The sequence below is a fragment of the Ascaphus truei genome, chromosome 15 (genome assembly GCF_040206685.1).
Source record: "Ascaphus truei isolate aAscTru1 chromosome 15, aAscTru1.hap1, whole genome shotgun sequence".
NCBI lineage: Eukaryota > Metazoa > Chordata > Amphibia > Anura > Ascaphidae > Ascaphus > Ascaphus truei.
Window position 1 is genome coordinate 4156249 of NC_134497.1, and position 21564 is coordinate 4177812.

At 48.0% G+C, this 21564-nt stretch overlaps 1 protein-coding gene across 1 annotated transcript; it reads left to right on the forward strand.

Moving 5' to 3' along the window:
- Positions 1 to 1110: 1110 nt before the first annotated feature.
- R3HDML (R3H domain containing like) lies at positions 1111 to 21546 on the forward strand. Its single transcript, XM_075572603.1, has 5 exons — positions 1111 to 1314; positions 9385 to 9503; positions 11045 to 11177; positions 16387 to 16502; positions 18495 to 21546. The coding sequence occupies exons 1-5, from the start codon at positions 1111 to 1113 to the stop codon at positions 18625 to 18627; spliced, it is 705 nt and encodes a 234-aa protein (XP_075428718.1). The 3' UTR covers positions 18628 to 21546.
- The last annotated feature ends 18 nt before the right edge of the window (positions 21547 to 21564 follow it).

Below are 21564 nucleotides of genomic sequence, written 5' to 3' on the forward strand. Positions count from 1 at the left end.
CAAAAGGTGACACATTGTGTGCTCATTTGCATGTCATTTCCCAGAATCCCTTGCTGCAGTGGGAGCACTGTATGCGAGGTGATAATGGTGAAAGGCAGGGGTGCAGACCTGTCTAAGACATGTGAATGTGCTCACAAGTGATATTCTTTATTGGCTATATATAACGGGACCATGGAAGTGATTTCCCTCCGGATAAAGCGTCAGCGCAGTGGGCGCTAACTTATGTGACCTTATTTTCATAAAGGATTTCTGAAACCTTTATTGTATGGGTACTAGCATCCCGTTCTGTTCCACTTAGATTGTAAGCTCTTTGGGACAGGGATTCCTTTTCCTATTGTTACTTTCTTGTCTGAAGCGCTAATTCCCACTATGTGTTATACTATTATGTCTCGGGTATGACTGCGGTGAAGTGCTATGTGCCTGGATGGTGCTGTATGAATAAAGATATACATACTGTACATACAGTGGTAATTCACCCGGTATAGGTCAGAATAAAGATGTCAGGACTGGGTTCCAAGAGGATATAATGATGTGCAGACATGGTTTCATTTATGTCATAGACTTTGTATCAAAATGCTTTGTGACAATTGTATTATATTTCATTCTCAAAGGGACCAATTCATTCACCCCACTGATCCCTCCATTTCTTCCAGTTGCTGTTTGCAATGTAGCTACACTGAACAGGGGTTCTCCTCTCTGAATACAGAGCAGGGCAATGCACAGGCTGCTAATGACTACCTAGGCCAGGGGAGGCCACCTTCATTCCTCAAGGGCCACCAACAGGTCAGGTTTAAGGATATCCCAGCTTCAGCACAGGTGGCTCAATTAATGGTTCAGTTAGAGACTGAGACACTGATTGAGCCACCTGTGCTGAAGCAGGGATATCCTTAAAACCATACCTGTTGGTGGCCCTTGAGGACTACAGCTGACCACTCCTGACCCAGTATGATGGCCGTCACACTCATGGAGCAGCGGTGTGTGAATGTGTGCAGACTGCTTGCTGCTCTATCATTTATTAACAATGCAAAGTTTCAAGCAGCAGTCTCCTCCCCCAGAGACTTGCAAGGGATAAACAAAGATGGCTGCAGTGTCACCCAAACAGGAGCTTGAATGTCATCGCTCGATGAGGTCATGAATTTCTATTGGCCATCAAAACCTAAGGCTGACCCCAAAGGACACATGCTCTCTTCCGAACGTGAGTTCTTGTTACGGAGTTCAGAGGTTTCAAAGTATCTACTGCAGCAGTGTGCGGACTTTTTTGAGGGGGTGCGGCTCACTTACCCGGCTTCCGTGTCCACTCGTCTCCATGACAACGTGACGTCACATGACCCGCGGCGGCATTTAACGCCCGCTGCCATTGAGACGCGGCGTCAAATGATGCTGTGGGTCACGTGACGCCTTTTAAGCTAATGCATCGCTGTTTCACACAGCGTTTAAGGTAACGGGGGAGGTTTTCTGTCGCCTTTTTCACCCACCATAACTTAAAATGTATGGTAAGCCTACCCAGCCTAGAAGTACTGCAAAGCGCGTATAAACCAACCTCACACTGATGATACCCCTCAAGGTTGAAACGTCTGTGAGTGGTTTGACTTGCTTTGCTGGTCCCATGCTGTGCTTAAAAGCTGTGTGAACGGCGACGCATCTGCTTAAATGGGCTCCATGTGAATGGATATTCCAGGCAAAAGGTGACACATTGTGTGCTCATTTGCATGTCATTTCCCAGAATCCCTTGCTGCAGTGAGAGCACTGTATGTTAGGTGATAATGATTGAAAGGCAGGGGTGCAGACCTGTCTAAGATGTGAATGTGCTCACAAGTAATATTCTTTATTGGACACGCACGCACGCACATACGTACGTACGCACGCACGCATGCACACACGCACGCACGTGAAACGGGCTATGTGTCAAGCATAGAAAAAGGAGTGACTAGGTTCAGAGTAGAAAAATATTGTACAGTATTTTTATATACAGTATAGCGCCAATGATGTATGCACACAGTAGAGAGATATTATACAAAGCTGTATACAAGATTAACAATACAAATAGTTATAAATGCATCAAGTATAAAAGTACATTTTGCTAGAAAGAGCTTACAAACTAAGTGAATAATAAGTTGATTTGCTTCAGCATATATTGCAACACGGTAATCCGTGAGACAGCTCGTTAGTCAGCTCGTTAGTCAGAGTTTCTGCCGAGGTAAACTTTCTGCTTCTAAGAAAAGGAGAAAAAAAAAACAGATTCCAAATGTGATACATAATAATGTGTCTGGTCGCTCGTCTTGTGTTACTTTCCAAACCTCAAGCTGGCTCATACTGGGTAAAAGTGGAAAAATACCTTAAAACAATGATGCTGAGAAATGAATGTTCAATATTTGTCTCTAACAATCTCAACTCCAATTTGTTGCAAAAAGTGTTGGACAGAAACTCCTGCTGTCTTAGTCCTTGTGCTTCTGCGGTTGCGCAGTTTCCGGACACAGCATCTGGATCTCAAATGTTTATCATCATCATCATCGTCGTCGTCATCATCATCATCGTCATCATCATCATCTATTTTTAAAGTAAATACAGGGCTCCACATATGGGAGCATCGCAATACTTTACAGTCAGTTTGATAACAACTAGAATTAAATACAATTATTTTGTTACACAAGAGACAGGCAGGAAAGCCAGAGTTATAATAATAAATGTTTGCATTAAATGCACAAAGGTTTTTAACAACTTGGGTACCCGAAGACCCGGTAACAATGGCGTAACGCCCGCCCGGGATGCCCAGGCATGTCCCGGGGGCCCCTGCTCGTGGAGGGGCGAAAGCAGTTAGGACCCTCCCTCTGGACTTTTGATGACTTCCCCAAGCGGTTACAGCACCCCGCCCCCTCCCCCCTTGCGCTCTTCCCCACACCAATGAAACTGATTGCTGGGAGACAGCGAGGGCCTCGGTAACACAGCAGACCTCTTCCATGGCGTCATGTGACACTGCGTCGTCATGCCGATGTCGTGATGTCATGACGTCGCCCAGGGGCCTCTTATGGCGAAGTTACACCACTGCTCGGCAAACAAGAAGCTGGTGCCTTCAAAAAATACCAAAAAAAGCGAGGGGTTAAAAAATCTTTCAGTATTTCGAAAATGAATCCGGGATCCCGACTTTGTTTATTTCAGATGAAAGAGATTGGTTTTACCACATGCAATTAGAAAGTGCGGCCCGTTACCGCTCGTTACACTTTTATTGTCCATCACAGATTGGTGGAATACGGTGCAATGCAATACGCACAATTACAGCAAATGTGCTGCCACCAGCATCGATTTCCTTTTGCGCCTCTTTGTGGCAATGTATGGAGCCATGTGCTCCGGGTTTGCGCCACACACCCTGGAGGTGTCCGCACGCAATTAGGCAAGTGACAAAAGAAGAAGGGAAGGATTTGTTACATGCCACACGTAACGAGATAGGGGATGTCTCATTAATCTGCATCAAAAAAATCCCCCATTTTAAAATGGTTTCGTCCCTCGGATTCTAACACGGGAAGGAAGACGCCGTTTCTTACATGCGCTCAGAGAAATAGCGACATGGCAAGAGTCAAAACACTTTCTGTGGCTGGGTAAACGGCTCCCTGAAGTGAGAAAACATTTCAAGGAGGCCTTTTGGTACCAAGGAAATATCAAGTTCACAACCTCCCACATCACTAAGGCGGAGTCCCCGCTGGCGCTGAGCGTGCTCATGCTTGGAGAGCGCTCCAAGCATGAGCACCCGGTGTCCTGCTTGTACGCGCGCGCGGGGGAGGGGCATTGCGGGTAGTTGAGCGCGCGGGTAAGTATAAATGTTTTTGTTTACCTAAGGGCCGATCGCGGCTGAGCGTGTGTGCATGTGCACGAGCGCCGCGCGCACCGCGTGAGCGGGGACTTACATATATCTATATATGTAATTCCCCGCCACCCGCTCAGCCCGATCAGCGCTAGCGGGGACTTAGCCTTAGCGGAGCAATCCAGGCAAAACCCTACATGTGAGTTTTGTCAAATAAATCCGTTCTGTAGTATTAGATTGTAAGCTCCTCGGAGCAGGGACTGCTCTTCCGAAATGTTACTTTTATGTCTGAAGCACTTAATGCCATAATTTGTTATTTGTATTATTTGTTATTTATATGATTATGTCCCGTGTATTACTAATGTGATGCGCTATGTACATTAATGGCGCTATATAAATAAAGACGTACATACATACTTACTACTTTTTTTTAAATAATAATGTAATTCAACTCTTAATTCAATTATTAATGAGTTTAATATGCTGAACATCCTTTGATTTCTACAGCAGGCTTTAGCCACCTCCCCAGCAGTGCAAGATATTTGTAACACTTTCCTGTTTGTGATCATTTGTTGCCAATGTTCCCAGGAGTTTGAGCTGCAAACTGTAGCAGTAGATAACGCTACCTTAGTAATATCAGGATACATTGTAGCTGCTGAGTTACACTGACTGAAGGATTGAGTGAAACTTAAAAGCGGCCATTTAGGGAACCCTGGGAAGCCGGATCTTTGCTGATCGATCACGGGAGAACAAATCGATCAGCAGCTTAGGTAATTAGTTTTTCAGAAAGGTAATCAAAGGCGGCATATATTAAAACAACAACAAATTAAAAAATAAATGTAAAGTGCTGCTTGATTTTCCTCTTTAAGAAATCCATCCACATTATTTGCATGTACGGGGAGACACACGTTATCTACTATATATTTCTGAAAGCACTGTATGTCTGCGTCCCTAGCGGCAATCTCATTGGTCCTTTGGCCCGCCCGCCCCCGCACACCTCTCATTGGCCTGAGGTGGAGTGACGGGCCAAAGGACACACACACACACACCTCTCTCTCTCTCCTCTCCCCCCCATCACACTCACCTCCCTCTCCACTCACCTCCCTCCACCTCCCGCTCCACTCACCTCCCTCTCCACTCACCTCCCTCCCGCTCAACTCCCTCCACTTCCCTCTCCACTCACCTCCCTCCCGCTCAACTCCCTCCACCTCCCGTTCCACTCACCTCCCTCTCCACTCACCTCCCTCCCGCTCAACTCCCTCCCCGGCGCGGGGACAGGCAGTGGGCAGGGCAGCCTGCCGCTGCCTCCACTCACCTCTCGCTCCCTCCACTCACCTCCCCTCACCTCCCCCTCACCTCCCCCTCACCTCCCGCTCACCTCCCGCTCACCTCCCGCTCACCTCCCTGGCGCGGGGACAGGTATTGGCCAGGGCAGCCTACCGCTGCCACGCGGCACCTAAGATGGCGGCGGACGGAAGGACCCCTCCCTCGCGGACTAACTAACATGGCGGCGGCCAGAAGGAGCGGTGAGTGAGTGTGAGTGTGTGTGTGTGTGTCTCTCACAGCGTGACAGTGTGTGTGTGGGACACTGTGTGTGTATCTGTGTGCGTGTGTGTGTTACACTGTGTCTCAGACACTGTAGAGTGGGGACCGGAGCTACACATGTGGGGGGGTCAGGAGCGGAGAAAGATACAGGGGGAGTGGAGAGGAGGGACCCGTCAATTTAAAGCAAACCAACCCCCCTCCTGTCCACTGCCCCCCCTCCTGTCCACTGTCACCCCCCTCCTGTCCACTCCCCCCCCTGTCCACTCCCCCCCCTCCTGTCCACTGCCCCCCCCCTCCTGTCCACTGCCCCCCCTCCTGTCCACTGTCACCCCCCCTCCTGTCCACTCTCCCCCCCTCCTGTCCACTGTCACCCCCCCTCCTGTCCACTGTCACCCCCCCTCCTGTCCACTCTCCCCCCCCCCTGTCCACTCTCCCCCCCCTCCTGTCCACTCTCCCCCCCTCCTGTCCACTCTCCCCCTCTCCTGTCCACTCTCCCCCCCTCCCATCCCCTCCTGTCCACTGTCCTTTCACCTGTCGTCCCCCCTGTCCACTCTCCCCCCTCCTGTCCACTCTCCCCCCCTCCTGTCCACTCCCCCCCCTCCCATCCCCTCCTGTCCACTGTCCTTTCCACTTCCCCCCCCCACCCGCCCACTGTCCTCCCCCCGGCCACTGTCCCCCCCCTCCTGTCCACTGCCCCCCCCCTCCTGTCCACTGTCCCCCCTCCTTTTCCCCCGTCCCCCTCCCCTCCTTTTCCTCCGCCCCCCTCCCCTCCTTTTCTCCCCCTCTCCCCCCCTTTTCCTAGCGCTAAATGTAACTCACGGCCAACGCCGGCTCTCCCCCCCCGCTTCCCTTTCTCCCCCCCCCGCTCCCCTTTCTCCCCCCCCGCTCCCCTTTCTCCACCCCCGCTCCCCTTTCTCCCCCCCCCCGCTCCCCTTTCTCCCCCCCGCTCCCCTTTCTCCCCCCCCGCTCCCCTTTCTCCCCCCCCCGCTCCCCTTTCTCCCGCTCCCCTTTCTCCCGCTCCCCTTTCTCCCCCCCCCCACGCTCCCCTTTCTCCCCCCCCCCGCTCCCCTTTCTCCTCGCTCCCCTTTCTCCTCGCTCCCCTTTCTCCCCTCGCTCCCCTTTCTCCGCCCTGCTCCCCTTTCTCCCCCCCCTCCCCTTTCTCCCCCCCGCTCCCCTTTCCCCCCCCCGCTCCCCTTTCTCCCCCCCCGCTCCCCTTTCTCCCCCCCGCTCCCTTTCTCCCCCCCGCTCCCCTTTCTCCCCCCCCCGCTCCCCTATCTCCCCCCCGCTCCCCTTTCTCCCCCCGCTCCCCTTTCTCCCCCCCCCTGCTCCCCTTTCTCCCCCCCCGCTCCCCTTTCTCCCCCCGCTCCCCTTTCTCCCCGCCCCCCGCTCCCCTTTCTCCCCCCCGATCCCCTTTCTCCCCCCCCGCTCCCCTTTCTCCCCCCCCGCTCCCCTTTCTCCCCCCCCGCTCCCCTTTCTCCCCCCGCTCCCCTTTCTCCCCGCCCCCCCGCTCCCCTTTCTCCCCCCCCGCTCCCCTTTCTCCCCCCCCCCCGCTCCCCTTTCTCCCCCCCGCTCCCCTTTCTCCCCGCCCCCCCGCTCCCCTTTCTCCCCCCCCGCTCCCCTTTCTCCCCCCCGCTCCCCTTTCACCCCCCGCTCCCCTTTCTCCCCCCCGCTCCCCTTTCTCCCCCCCCGCTCCCCTTTCTCCCCCCCGCTCCCCTTTCTCCCCCCGCTCCCCTTTCTCCCCCCCCGCTCCCCTTTCTCCCCCCCCGCTCCCCTTTCTCCCCCCCGCTCCCCTTTCTCCCCCCCGCTCCCCTTTCTCCCCCCCGCTCCCCTTTCTCCCCCCCCGCTCCCCTTTCTCCCCCCCCCCCGCTCCCCTTTCTCCCCCCCGCTCCCCTTTCTCCCCCCGCTCCCCTTTCTCCCCCCCGCTCCCCTTTCTCCCCCCCGCTCCCCTTTCTCCCCCCCCGCTCCCCTTTCTCCCCCCCGCTCCCCTTTCTCCCCCCCGCTCCCCTTTCTCCCCCCCGCTCCCCTTTCTCCCCCCCGCTCCCCTTTCTCCCCCCCGCTCCCCTTTCTCCCCCCCCCCGCTCCCCTTTCTCCCCCCCCGCTCCCCTTTCTCCCCCCCGCTCCCCTTTCTCCCCCCCGCTCCCCTTTCTCCCCCCCGCTCCCCTTTCTCCCCCCCCGCTCCCCTTTCTCCCCCCCCGCTCCCCTTTCTCCCCCCCCCGCTCCCCTTTCTCCCCCCCGCTCCCCTTTCTCCCCCCCCGCTCCCCTTTCTCCCCTCCGCTCCCCTTTCTCCCACCCCGCTCCCCTTTCTCCCCCCCTTCTCCCCTTTCTCCCCCCCCCTCTCCCCTTTCTCCCCCCCCCGCTCCCCTTTCTCTCCCCCCTGCTCCCCTTTCTCCCCCTCGCTCCCCTTTCTCCCCCCCGCTCCCCTTTTTCCCCCCCGCTCCCCTTTCTCCCCCCCGCTCCCCTTTCTCCCCCCGCTCCCCTTTCTCCCCCCTCCACTCCCCTTTCTCCCCCCCACTCCCCTTTCTCCCCCCCGCACCTCTTTCTCCCCTCCCCCCCGCTCCCCTTTCTCCCCCCCGCTCCCCTTTCTCCCCCCGCTCCCCTTTCTCCCCGCCCCCCCGCTCCCCTTTCTCCCCTCCCCTTTCTCCCCCCCCCGCTCCCCTTTCTCCCCCGCTCCCCTTTCTCCCCCCCGCTCCCCTTTCTCCCCCCCCGCTCCCCTTTCTCCCCCCCCCCGCTCCCCTTTCTCCCCCCCCCCCGCTCCCCTTTCTCCCCCCCGCTCCCCTTTCTCCCCCCCCGCTCCCCTTTCTCCCCCCCCGCTCCCCTTTCTCCTCCCCCCCCCGCTCCCCTTTCCCCTCCCCCCTCCTCCCCTTTCCCTCCCCCTCCTCCCCTTTCCCTCCCCCTTCAACCCTCCCACACCCTTCCCCCCCTTCCCACCAATCTTCGCCTTCCTGCCCGCCTTCCTGCCTCCCCGCCTCTGCTTTCGCGCCCACCCGCCTCTGCCTTTCACCCGCCCTTACTCCGCCCACCTCTGCCTTTCACCCACCGCCTCACAGCCGCTGCATGCACTCAACAGACTCCCGCCACACTCGACACATACCTGCCGCCACACACACCTGCTGCCTCCCGCCCCTACGCACCGACATCACTGACCCACCGCCTCACACCCTACCAGGACCCCCACTCACAGAGAGCACTCACAACCCACGCGACACCTGCCGCCTCACACCCTAGCAGGACCCCCACTCACAGACAGCACTCACAACCCATGTGCCACCCGCCGCCTCACACCCTAGCAGGACCCCCACTCACAGACAGCACTCACAACCCACATGACACCTGCCGCCTCACACCCTAGCAGGACCCCCACTCACAGACAGCACTCACAACCCACGCGCCACCTGCCGCCTCACACCCTAGCAGGACACACGCCTCACATTTTTACATCTGTTATGTCACCAAAATATACATTGTACTGTGGTGTGTTTACAATAAACCATTTTTATACAACATCGTATTACATTTTATTCCATCTTTCTTTTCAACATTATTATCCAACGTTTACAACAAATACTCACCTATTGTTCCACGATTTATAAATAATACTACCTATTACGCATTTACATCCCGGGCAACGCCGGGTCTCTCAGCTAGTTCCTACTATTTCTGTCCACCTCCCATCATAACGTAAGATTGCAAGCTGTTTGGGGCAGGAATTCCTTTGTCATTATGCTGTAATATTTGAGGCTTATATACCAACATTACATGTGTAATTTCCTGTATGTTTAAATGAGACGCGCGCGTCTTCTACAACAGCACTGCACGGATAACTGGCGCTATATTCAAATAATAAAATACATCCACTTTTCTGCCTACACAATATTTCTAGGAAAAGTGAAAAATCGACATCTTGTGTCTTGGTTATATGTCTTTTCTGTACAGCGTGCCGCCTTGGGTCAAATCAGAGCTACCTCCCGAATATTTTATTCTAAATGAGAATGTGCATATTTTTGTTCTTTGTATTAACGCTTCTTTCTTCTTTTTTTATTGAGGTGTGGGACGAGAGATTAGCCAAGTCCGCGGAGTCCTGGGCTAACCAATGTAAATGGGACCATGGGCCTAGTCAGCTGATGCGACACATCGGGCAGAATCTCTCCATTCACTCCGGCAGGTAATGAGTTAACCTTCCGTCCGCGGCGAGGAGTTTACATGTTGCAAAACTAACATCACTTGGATGGTTTAAGGCAGGGCGGCTGCTCAACTCCCTCAACACCCCCCTACAGGGCAGGTTTTAAGGATATCCCAGCTTCAGCACAGGTGGCTCAATAAGTGGCTCAGTCGAAGAGTGACCTGTGCTGAAGCAGGGACTGATTGAGCCATCAGTGCAGAAGCAGGGACTGATTGAGCCACCTGTGCTGAAGCAGGGGCTGATTGCACCACCTGTGCTGAAGCAGGGACTGATTAAGCCACCTGTTCTGAAGCAGGGACTGATTGAGCCACCTGTGCTGAAGCAGATGCTGATTGAGCCACCTGTGCTGAAGCAGGGGCTGATTGAGCCACCTGTGCTGAAGCAGGGGCTGATTGAGCCACCTGTGCTGAAGAAGGGACTGATTGAGCCACCTGTGCTGAAGCAGAGATATCCTGAAAACCTGACCTGTTGGTGGTGCTTGAGGACTGCAGTCGGCCGGCCCTGGTTTAGGGCACTGTGTCATGTAGTGGGGAAACATTTTTTTATTTGTTTTTTTATTTTTAAACCCGCTTATAATTATTATTGGCTTCCTATTAAATCCCAGCAAATCGTAAATACGTCACATATGTGCTTCTTGTGTCTAAATGAGTCAGTTTCTATTCTTTCCACGTTCGCTCCATTCGGTTCTTATCTGATAATTGTCCCTGCCCCTTAATCTCTTTAAACAAATGAGGTTACCGTCATTTGCCAAAGAAAATATGAATGGGGGACGGGCTCTGGGTGAACTCGCTGCATTTCCAACCGCTTACAAACAGTCTTATCACAAAAGAGATTAGGGGACGAGTGTATAAATACTCCAAAGCATTGGATTACTATGGAGACATGAAGGGTTAACATTATTCTTTTTTAAATACCTATACTTGATTGTTTTGTATAAAAATGGCACCAATCGCTTACAAGACAATGTTATTAGTTCACTAGTCTTAGAAGGGACTTCTCCTTCCAAAAATACTGTTATAAACCTACATTTTCATATCTTACCTCTCTTTCCTTAGCCGTTGGAACCCCTTCGATGTGGAGATATTTACCTTTTTATGTACCGGGAATTTAATATGGCCACTAGGCCCGCTTCATCCAATAGCAAACTCCCATGTCACTGGGACCGTGGCATCGCAGCTTCCTATTGGTTGATGCAGATAATTTTTTTTTTACACCTGCAAGAATTAGGGATGTATTTTAAGGGGGGATTTACTAAACTCTATTAAGCCACAAAAAGGCAATCCAGGCGGCAATTAAAAACCAAACACTTTTTATTTTTTTAACACATTCAGCCTTTGATTCGTTTATTGAAAACGAACTACTTAAGCTGCCGACCGATTCAATCTCCCGTAATCGATCAGCAAAGATCCTGCTTCCCTGGGTTCACATAATGGCCGCCTTTCCGTTCCAATCAATCCTTCAGTCCGTGGAGTAAACCAGTAAGCGCGGGAGGGTGTGATGTCTCCACCGGTTTTATTTTGCAGGTACCGATCGATAGTGGACCTGGTGAAAGCCTGGCACGATGAGCGGCAGCATTACTCCTTCCCGTACCCGCGGGAGTGCACGCCAGGCTGCCCCAGTAAGTGCAGCGGGTCGGTGTGCAGCCATTATACACAGGTACTCAATGAGTTACATTACTATGTCAATGGAGCGAGACGTCTTGTGGTTCTCAGCAAGGCTATTATTGTGGGGTAACAGAGCTGGGGCATCTGTTGTTGGGGATCAACAAAAAACTCTGCATAGTTATTATGAAATTAAGATTGGGACTGGAATACTAACGGGGGGGAAAAGGTTCCCTATTTACTAATCTGTGCTATGTCATTACACACTGTATGGCCGTTCACTTTGATGAACTGTACGGTGTGGTATGGCCCTCTGATGGAAGAGCAGCGCTTAGTACACATGGCCCTAAAGGCTTTTTTTTCTTATTGCTAAGCTGCATTATTTATTGTAGCAGCTTTTCCATGTATTCTCAGATATTGTCCACACAAACCGAGTGCGCAGAACACGTGGGAATTATGTGCGAATGTAGGAAACGTGTCCTACACCATTTTCGCCTCTCGTTATATGCCCAATCGGGCCCAATCGGAAGTCTTCACCTTCAATAAGGTCCTTCTGCTGCTGCGATAAAAGGCAAAAAAAATGATGATCCAACCGTTTTATTCTTGGCAATTATTTGCTTTTTTTTAAAATAATTGTAAGCACAGAACCGTTGTCATTAATACAGAGTTAGATATCGTACAAAGGAATTAATGTGCTTGCAATACTCCCTGGTTCATAAAAACGTTGTTACCATACCACTTTCTACCTAACCTTTGTGCCATTATTTTAAGGGGGTGTTGGGAGGGGGCGGGTGGAGGGGGAGGGGGGGTGTTACCTCCTTATCAGATCCTGGAACACCTATTATTCACTTCCTCAAATTCCTCTCTGTGCCCCATCTCTCTCCCAAAGCCTTCTCCACGCTTAACCCCCGGCTTTCCACTTCTCCAGCCTGACCTATCATTTATTTCACCTTTTCTGCCTGGCTGAAGGTCATTCCGGCCGCGTGTCCGCCCAGCATCCCTTGGGCTAATCCCTCCAGGCCTTCCTAAAATATAGCAATGTGCACTGGTTATAGAGGGAGTCCAAGCTGGGGTTTTTTTGTTTTTTTTTGCTTCCTTTTTTGAATAGAGAATTGAAGCGGGGGGGTCTCCGGAGCTGAACCCCATTAATTTCAGCTCCGGGAACCCCCTGCTTCCGGAGGTACTTACCTCCGTAGGAGGTGCCGGGGGTCTGCATTCCCAAATCTCTTATTGGAGTTATCGGAGCTGGATCAGCATTAACTGACGGCACCTATCACCTCATCTACACTGGGGAGGCGTAGCGCTGTGGTAACGCCACTGCCTTTGTAGTGGTTTGAATCCCTTTGTTGGCTCCTTGTGATCTTAAACAAGTCACTTTGTCTCCTTGCACACCACAAAAATGAGCTTGTAACCTGTATGGTGCAGGGACTTGTGCCTGGAAAGTTCTATGTGCCGCGCTGAGTACATCACAGTGCTATTAAATGTAAAAATATATATTATTACATGTCGCAGGTCCCTCAAGTTCTGGTGGTGAAGTCCAATTGAGTAGATCGGGTTCACAGCGTTAATAGTTCATCATCTGCTCTGGAAAACCAGAATAGTCAAAAATATTGTCCTTGGCGGCTGGCGACAAATCCCCTTCTGGAAAAAGGGAAAACAAGATTTCGCGCAGGCAGAACTGCTGATCCTCGAGCCTTTCCGAGGGGTATATAGTGTAACATCAGGTGGAAAATAAACAGCGGAGCCTCACCGTTGGCAAACCCGAGGAATTTGAAAACAACCGCGCTCGTAATTGACACGCATTTTCTGCCGGATTTTTCGTCGCTGTGGAAGGTTTGCTTTCCTTGGCACTGTTTATTTTGGCCATATCATTTTCCTTCAGCTGTTCTTCTGACCTCAAAGCTTTAAAGGGGAAATCCCTCCTAGAACCAAAGTGAACTAATTCCAGTGACATGTTTAAAGGGTCTCATCTGGGGGGTTGATGCACTTTTACTTAATCTGACACCTGCAAGTATTTATTAAAGTGAGACTTGGGAGGGGTGTGATCTCCTCCGGCTGCCCCCTTCTGTGTGAGGTCACTGTGTGAGGTCACTGTGTGATGTCACTGTGTGAGGTCACTGTGTGAGGTCACTGTGTGAGGTCACTGTGTGGGGTCACTGTGTGATGTCACTGTGTGATGTCACTGCGTGATCAGCAACTGCTCGCACAGCCAGTCACCCCTCCCCACTTCCCCTTATCCCACCCTGTCCTTATCAGAGAACCAATAAAGATAAGGAGAAGGAGAACATGTGTTTGACAAACGCTACCCCATTCTGAGGCCCCTAAGAAATTCAACTTGTAACCACAGTAATAAAAAAAAAATGAATGCAACCAAATCTTTGCTATTCACATTGTTATATTTGCTCAGGGAAGCCAGTTAGACTGTTACATATTAGATTTTGTGCAGCTTTGATAATGTATCTTTTTTTTAGCTGAATGCCGGGATCGAGTTGTTCCCTAACCGGAATAGTTATTGTTCTGCAATAACATAAAATGAGAAAATTATGTTTGTTTTTTTATAGTTCGTTAATGTCAGTGAAGGTCAAATTTGTTACATACTTTTGTGTGCAAAACTACTGTAGTCCAAAAATGCCCTTATTTGTTATTGTTCTACAACTGAGAATCAGAATGATATGAGCTATATTTGCCCAGCGTTTGTCACGGATATATGGTCATGTTTCAATATATGACATCACTTCACAACAGCAGATCGTTACTGGCTATATTTTATGTTATAAAGTTGAGTCAAAATGCTACACTGTATTTTAACTATTGATGAAGCAAGGCATGTAACTATGTAACTATGTAACTATTGATGAAGCAATGCATGAAACTATGTAACTATGTAACTATTGATGAAGCAATGCATGAATGTTCTTTTCTGGTTATACAAGTAATTTGCTTTGAAGTCTGGACATTTCCATTCAGTTAAAGTAAAGGCAGTGCACAGGGGACAGACAGTACAATAAAATAACTATTCATCCCAAGGGTAGTACAAAGGACACAGGGTCATCCCCTAAGGTTGGAGGAAAGGAGATTTCACCAGCAACAAAGGAAAGGGTTCTTTACAGTAAGGGCAGTTACAGTGTGGGATTCATTACCCATGGAGACTGGGATGGCAGATACAATAGATATATTAAAAAAAAGGTTGGACATCTTTTTTAGAAAGGAAAGGTATACAGGGATATACCAAATAAGTAAACATGGGAAGGATGTTGATCCAGGGATTAATCCGATTGCTAATTCTTGGAGTCAGAAAGGAATTTATTTTTCCCCTTATGAGATATCATTGGATAATGTGTCACTGGGGTTTTTTGTTTGCCTTCCTCTGGATCAATATACTGTAAGTACCGATATAGGATAAAGTATCTGTCGTCTAAATTTGGCATAGGTTGTACTTGATGGACCAGTGGTTTCCAACCTTTTTATGTTTAAGGAACCCTAAGTGAATTTCTGAGGAACCCCCAACCCTCTCTAATAGCGCGTCAATGATCAGATGCATTGTAAGGAACCCCAACCCTCTCAAATAGTGTCTGAGATCAGATGCATTGTAAGGAACCCCAACCCTCTTTAATAGCGCGTCTGAGAACAGATGCATTGTAAGGAACCCCAACCCTCTCTAATAGCGCGTCTGAGATCAGATGCATTGTAAGGAACCCCGACCCTCTCTAATAGTGTGTCTGAGATCAGATGCATTGTAAGGAACCCCAACCCTCTCTAATAGCGCATCTGAGATCAGATGCATTGTAAGGAACCCCGACCCTCTCTAATAGCGCGTCTGAGATCAGATGCATTGTAAGGAACCTCAACCCTCTCTAATAACGTGTCTGAGATCAGATGCATTGTAAGGAACCCCGACCCTCTCTAATAGTGTGTCTGAGATCAGATGCATTGTAAGGAACCCCAACCCTCTGCCCGAGTGCATTGAGTTATTTTCCAAGCAGGGATTGAAGCATTTTATTCCCGCTGGCTGCAATACTGCACAGTATATATATATAAACTGCATTACAATTCATGAATTTATGCCATCTGGTAGACACGCGAAGCATTGCAGCCTATTAAATCCTAATCATTATCATTTAACAGATCAGCCGCCCATCAGCCAGGCATGAACCCAGGCTGGGAAGGCAAATGCAACGGGGCTTGTCAGAGGTTAGGAGCGGCGCATTCCAGGTATCTGCCAGGTACATACCGGGTATTTGCTCGAATAAAGTGTGTCGGTGCAGTAGCGCATCTGAGATCAGATGCATTGTAAGGAACCCCGACCCTCTCTAATAGCGCGTCTGAGATCAGATGCATTGTAAGGAACCCCAACCCTCTCTAATAGTGTGTCTGAGATCAGATGCATTGTAAGGAACCCCAACCCTCTCTGATAGCGCGTCTGAGATCAGATGCATTGTAAGGAACCTCAACCCTCTCTAATAGCGCGTCTGAGATCAGATGCATTGTAAATTCTTCTGTACTTGATACAATTTTTAAAGGACCTGCAAATTGCAGGGAACCCTTTAGGGGTGCCCAGAGAACTCAAGGGTCCCTAGGAACCCTGGTTGAAAAACACTGTGATGGATGAATGTAATTTTTTCAACCTCATCTGTTATGTAACAATGTAACTATGAGTCATTGTCAGTCTTGCTCACGCCATGCCAGTGATGATGTAATCTGATTTACCCGTTCCCACTCCATGTGCAGTATGAGAGATTAGAGGGGAGACACAAGGGCAGAATACACACATTTCCAGGATAATTTAAAAAAAATGACTGCTGTTTTTTATTAGGTCTGATTTTTTTAGGAGAAAATCAACAAATTTGTGTTAATCTTTTAAATATAGCCATACCATTAAGCCCAGCGCGAAGATGTTGGCTCTTTACAATTAAATGATGATAATATTATTAATATGGCTTAATTTAACAAATAGTATTGCTACATTTGATAGATTAAAACTAGGGGATTGAGTCCTCCTAGGAAGCCATATGTTGAAATGCATCTTTAAACAGGTGTGATATGATACTCGATTGCTTTATAAATTAAATACATATACTGCTGTCTTTCTGCAGCTGCTGCCCACACGGACCCTTACATAGTAATCTGGAGGTATCAGCCTGTATTTTATGTAGGGGCCAATAACGCACCGTGCAGGGGTACGCGTTTTAGGCTTGTCTAGCAAAGGAGAGGTTAAGTGGCCGGGGCAACGACAAAACCTTAACAGGAACGATTCTCTTTTTCAGATGGTGTGGGCATCGTCAAACAGAATGGGCTGTGCCATCAACACCTGCACAAATATCAATGTCTGGGGCAGCACATGGAGGCAGGCGGTCTTCCTAGTGTGCAATTATTCCATCAAGTAAGTCACGAATCGTTCTGGGTTCCCATCAAAGTATTAAGAAAATGATATATATATATACAGTGGTCGACAAATCACCAAAAAATCTACTCGCCACCTAGTACCAAACGTGTGCTGCTTGGGCCAATAGGAGCTCGTCACAATGTTAAATCCACTCGCCCAGGGCAAGCAAATGTATAGGTTTGTCGAACACTGTATATATATATATATATATATATATATATATATATATATATATATATATATATATATATATTTATATATATATATATATATATATATATATATATATATATATATGTAGAGGTATCAGTACCGTGTTAGCCGAACTTCAATAATCAAAAAATAAATAGATGATACCGTTCTGTGGCTAACGAAATGCTTTTATTTGTGTATCTCGAAAGCTCGCACAAATAAAAGCATTTCGTTAGCCACAGAACGGTATCATCTATTTATTTTTTGATTTTATATATATATATTTTTTTTTTATATATATACCACCAGGTCCACCAGGTTCAGGCGATGTAATGAAAACATTTGTAAATTAAATGGTTCTTTTTAAATAGGGCTGAACTTTTCTTCAGCCCGAGGAAGACATCTTCACAGCATATTACGTGCCTCCTGTTCTTCTGGGTCCGATGCTTTAATGCCTTGAGAGACCAGAATACATCACGTATCGGATGCGCTGGGGGTCGTAATTTCACTCAAGTGTTTTGAAGGTTACTCAAGGACACTGTGACTGTATAAAAACATACTGGTTCCAACTGGTTAAACATGTCTTCTTCACCAAGGACAAAACTGAACTTTAAATGGTGAAATTCTGTGGCCCGCCGCACACCTCTACCTTCTCCGCGTGTTTAACCAGAATAGGCCACAGCAAAGGCTTCCCGTCTGGGCCAACCTGTTTGATGGATTTCGTCTAGACTGCACCAGTTTGTTTTGGCGCGCGTAACAGGGACATTCAGAGTCAAAAGGCCAAGAATAAATTGTTCATAATATATTTTTTTTTTCTTGTATATTCCAAATTTATCCTAGAACATTTCACTTGATTCATACTAAACCAGTGGGGGCCAATGCCAGTCCTCAAGAGCTGCCAACATATCTCAGCTTCAGCACAGGCGATAATGACTGAGCCACTCATTAAGCCACCTGTGCTGAAGCAGGGCTATCCTGCTGGTGGCCCTTGAGGACTGGAGTTGGCCACTCCCGAGCTAGCAGAATAGAGCCAGCAGTTCCTGAAGTGTATAGGCACATCTCTTGGCAGCAAGGCTTACACTCTAGCACAGTGCAAACGACAGAGAGCAGTAGTGAGGAACAAGTATGAGCGTGTCTGTCCGAAGCTGCGTTCTAATGCCTTTCAATCAGTTTATTGTGACCCACCTCTGCCCCGCATGGCAGATCCAGTACATGCTGACTAGAAGTGAGCTGGACCTCACCTTAGCTCTGTTCCCAGCCAAAGCCCGGCCTCTGAAACCCAGTACTGGGTTATAGCAATGTAATAACAGTGTAATCCTGCACAAGACCTGCCCTTGTTACACGGGGCCTTCATGGGACGTCTTTTAAAGCCATTGCCATATCAATACATCATTCTTAATACTTATTACATTCCTGTTAATAGTAATATATATATATATACACTATTATTATTATTAGTAGTAGTAGTATTAATATTATTATCATTCATTTATATAGCTCCATAATATTGCAATGTGTGGTACAATGGGGAAACAGAATTATATCAGTGACATACCAAATAAGGACAAAATAATAAAGTGCACACAGGTGCAAAGGATAACGAGGGCCTTGCTCCTGAGCGTTTAAACCTTGCTCACGTGAGGTTAATACTTAGAATCTTAGTAAAAACATAAGCAATTTGAACCCGCAATACAAACAACTCCATTGAAACGTTATTGTGTACTTAATGTGCTGATTCATATAGGTTTATAATGAATCCCTTTATATTTTAACTAATGGTTTATATTCTCCACTTAGGGGAAACTGGATTGGAGAAGCCCCTTACAAGTTGGGGCGGCCGTGCTCCGCCTGTCCGCCCAGTTACGGAGGCGTCTGCAGCAACAACATGTGTTTCTCCGGAGTCAAATCCAACAAACTAAGCTGGTTTTAACGTATTGAAGGCAGGGGATCCGTAGAACTATTGTACCCCAACCATAAGTCCGAATGTGTTCTTTGTGTTCAGTGCTGGGCAGGTTGGTGTACCACGGCAGATGTTCATCTTACCTTTTTGTATCCAAGTTGTTACTTTAGTCCTGAGTATCTTTTGGATGGTCTGGATGCTTTCAGATCAACTTCATATGGGCAGACGCCTGAAAGTGCCATAACTTGCAGAGATTACAGAAGTCCTGTCCTAAAGTAGCTTTTACCACACTACGCAGTAAATTCGATATATAGTCCGAATCGGCCAGTCCGGATGTTTTCAGCCAAAAATTATTTTTGAAGTCAGTGGATATTTTTGGATAAGCATGGCCCCAAACGGCTGCTTTGGACTATATAGAATTTATTCCTATAATCAGTCAGTTAAGTTGATGGTAGATGTTACTTATTTCTACCCCCTACTCACTAGCTTGTGAACTTTTTTTATTACACGTTAGCCATAGTTATGTTAGATAGATAAATAAATATCATTATCCAGATATTATCCTACCTTTTCTTTGCCACCCCAGGGATTCAGGTTCTTCCAGGAACTGCCATGGCACGTGATTGATTTCAAGGCCCAAATTGTACATCAGCTGTCAGTCTAATGGGAAAGAAATACTACTAATGTACATGATGATGGGAACTCCAAAAGGTGTGCCGTCAGGGAACAACGCTCATTCAATAAATAATAATGTCCTGTAAATGAGCACAAATGATTCACAAATTGGGTGACAAAATGAAAGGAACCGAATACCAGCTGCAAGTCTTTCAATATATAATCATCTGCATTGAGTGAGGACAAACCCAATGTCCATATGGTGCCACAAGGTCAAATGACACTTTCAAGGTCAAATGGAGCGGGCATTGCTCTTTCCCTTCCGTTTTCATGAAGCAGAGGGCAGTGTTAGTGGATGATAGGGATATACAAACCTCACTTGCTTGTAATGTCTTTAACCCTAAAACCCCATCATCTAACCAGACCCCAGATGGAAAGAATGAGTTGGCCCTATGGCTGTAATAGTCTTTAGAATAAATATGATGTAGATTCATCCAGCACTGGAGAGGTTAGAGTAACAAGACTGGTGAAAAATTATTTGGTAGCTTGCTTGTGCGCTGCATATGACAGGCGCAGCTATCACCATCACCGAGATCCGGGGATTTGGTAGCTTGCTTGTGCGCTGCATATGACAGGCGCAGCTATCACCATCACCCAGATCCGGGGATTGCCAGTTATTGCCTTACAGTAAGCGGTGAGTTTTTACCCGTTTTGTTAGCCAATCATTTAACGGTATGTAAATGGTTTTGCAAAGTCTGATGGAAGCACTTATGTTTGTAAATGATATCGTATGTCAGCAAACTTCCTGTTATTATGCAGCCATGCAATATGTTTGTTTGTATTTTCTGCTGGCGTATTATGGAGAAAGTGGCTTCGCTTAGTGAATAGTAGCAATAGATAAACTTTGTACTTAACACAATACCCCCTTTTTCATTACTACAGTGGTTCTATGTAGCAAGCGCTGCTAAGCTGTGTCTCTATTCTGGTGCTAAATGAATGTAAATATGCAGTGCCACTGAGCTAACAGCCCCACGACAATCTGCTAGACCAGGCCTGCACAACTCCAGTCCTCAAGGGCTGCCAACAGGACAGGTTTTCAGGATATCCCTACTTCAGCGCAGCTGGCTCAATTAGTGGCTCAGTCAGAATGAAGTAGGGATATCCTGCGCTGAAGTAGGGATATCCTGAAAACCTGGCCTGTTGGTGGCCCTTGAGGCCTGGAGTTGTGCAGGCCTGATCTAATCTAGACCATTTCTAAATCTCTTGTACAATTTAAGATATGTGGGATCATTTTCAGTTCCCAAAGCCTTCTGACAATACGCCGGGCAGCACTCACCGGTTTTATTGGTATGACCAGCTGGGTGAAACCAGGCAGCATTAATTCCAAAGCATTTAGGGGCCTATGCAGAGAGCAGCGCTAGAATAAATTGGAGAGTTTAAGAAAAAGTAGCTTTAATGGAGAGTTTTTTTCTCCATATGCAGAAAGGGCATAAAACTGCATTTAGAATCCTGTCTGCATAGGGAGAGTTTCAACCGGCGATATGAGCGCTGTTGAAACTAGTGGGGAAAAAATCGCGTTTTTTTTTTCTCCCCCGCCGAGCGCCAGCTTCTTGCTGGCGAAGCAAAATGTTGAAAATCGCGCCATTTTTTTGGCGCGAACAGCCACTAGATGGCGTTCACGCCTCTCTGAATACGGCCGTTTTCAACACTGGAGAGATTTATGTTCTCTCCAGCCGCACGGCGAAATTTGTAAAGAACAAAAAAAATGGCGCTTTTTAATAAACTCTCCATTACCTGCCTTTTTCAAGCTATACTTCGCCAAAAAATGCCGCTTTACCTGCTAGCGCTGCTCTCTGCATGAGGCCCTAAGAGTTGAGTTATAAAGCATGTTTCAGAGAGATGACACAAGGGGCCACGTTAAAAGCCCTCACCTTGATAAAGACTGCGTGGCAGTCGAAACGTTGGTTGTCTTTTGCTACAATAAATCACTATTTAATTTACGTCCGTGTGCCTGGATACCCACTGTGTACTTCATTTTAAAAGCCCATAAAATGTAGCTACACCAATATGTCTGCCAAACAGAACAAATATTGGGTCGTTTCACAATAAAGTACTGTATAGGATCGGGCAATTTGTAAAGATACATATTTGTAACTGGGTATGTGGAATATACCTGCTGTATGTTCATAGATATATGCTAGCTAACAGTAGAGCACAAAATGCTACATAGGGCCATTGTATATTGATTTTATGAACATTGATTGTATATAAAGTAATTATACTGTTTATAAACATTGTGAAATATAGGATATCCGTACTTTATGTGTCTGAAAATTCAAGTGTCTTGTAAAA

What these genes read in the sequence shown, in the direction of transcription:
- R3HDML (XM_075572603.1), top strand. Translation starts at nt 1,111, where the DNA reads ATGTCATCGCTCGATGAGGTCATGAATTTCTATTGGCCATCAAAACCT. An exon ending in TGTGCAGCCATTATACACAG is followed by an intron (nt 11,178 to 16,386) that starts GTACTCAATGAG and finishes TCTCTTTTTCAG; the next exon opens with ATGGTGTGGGCATCGTCAAA. An exon ending in GTGTGCAATTATTCCATCAA is followed by an intron (nt 16,503 to 18,494) that starts GTAAGTCACGAA and finishes TTCTCCACTTAG; the next exon opens with GGGAAACTGGATTGGAGAAG.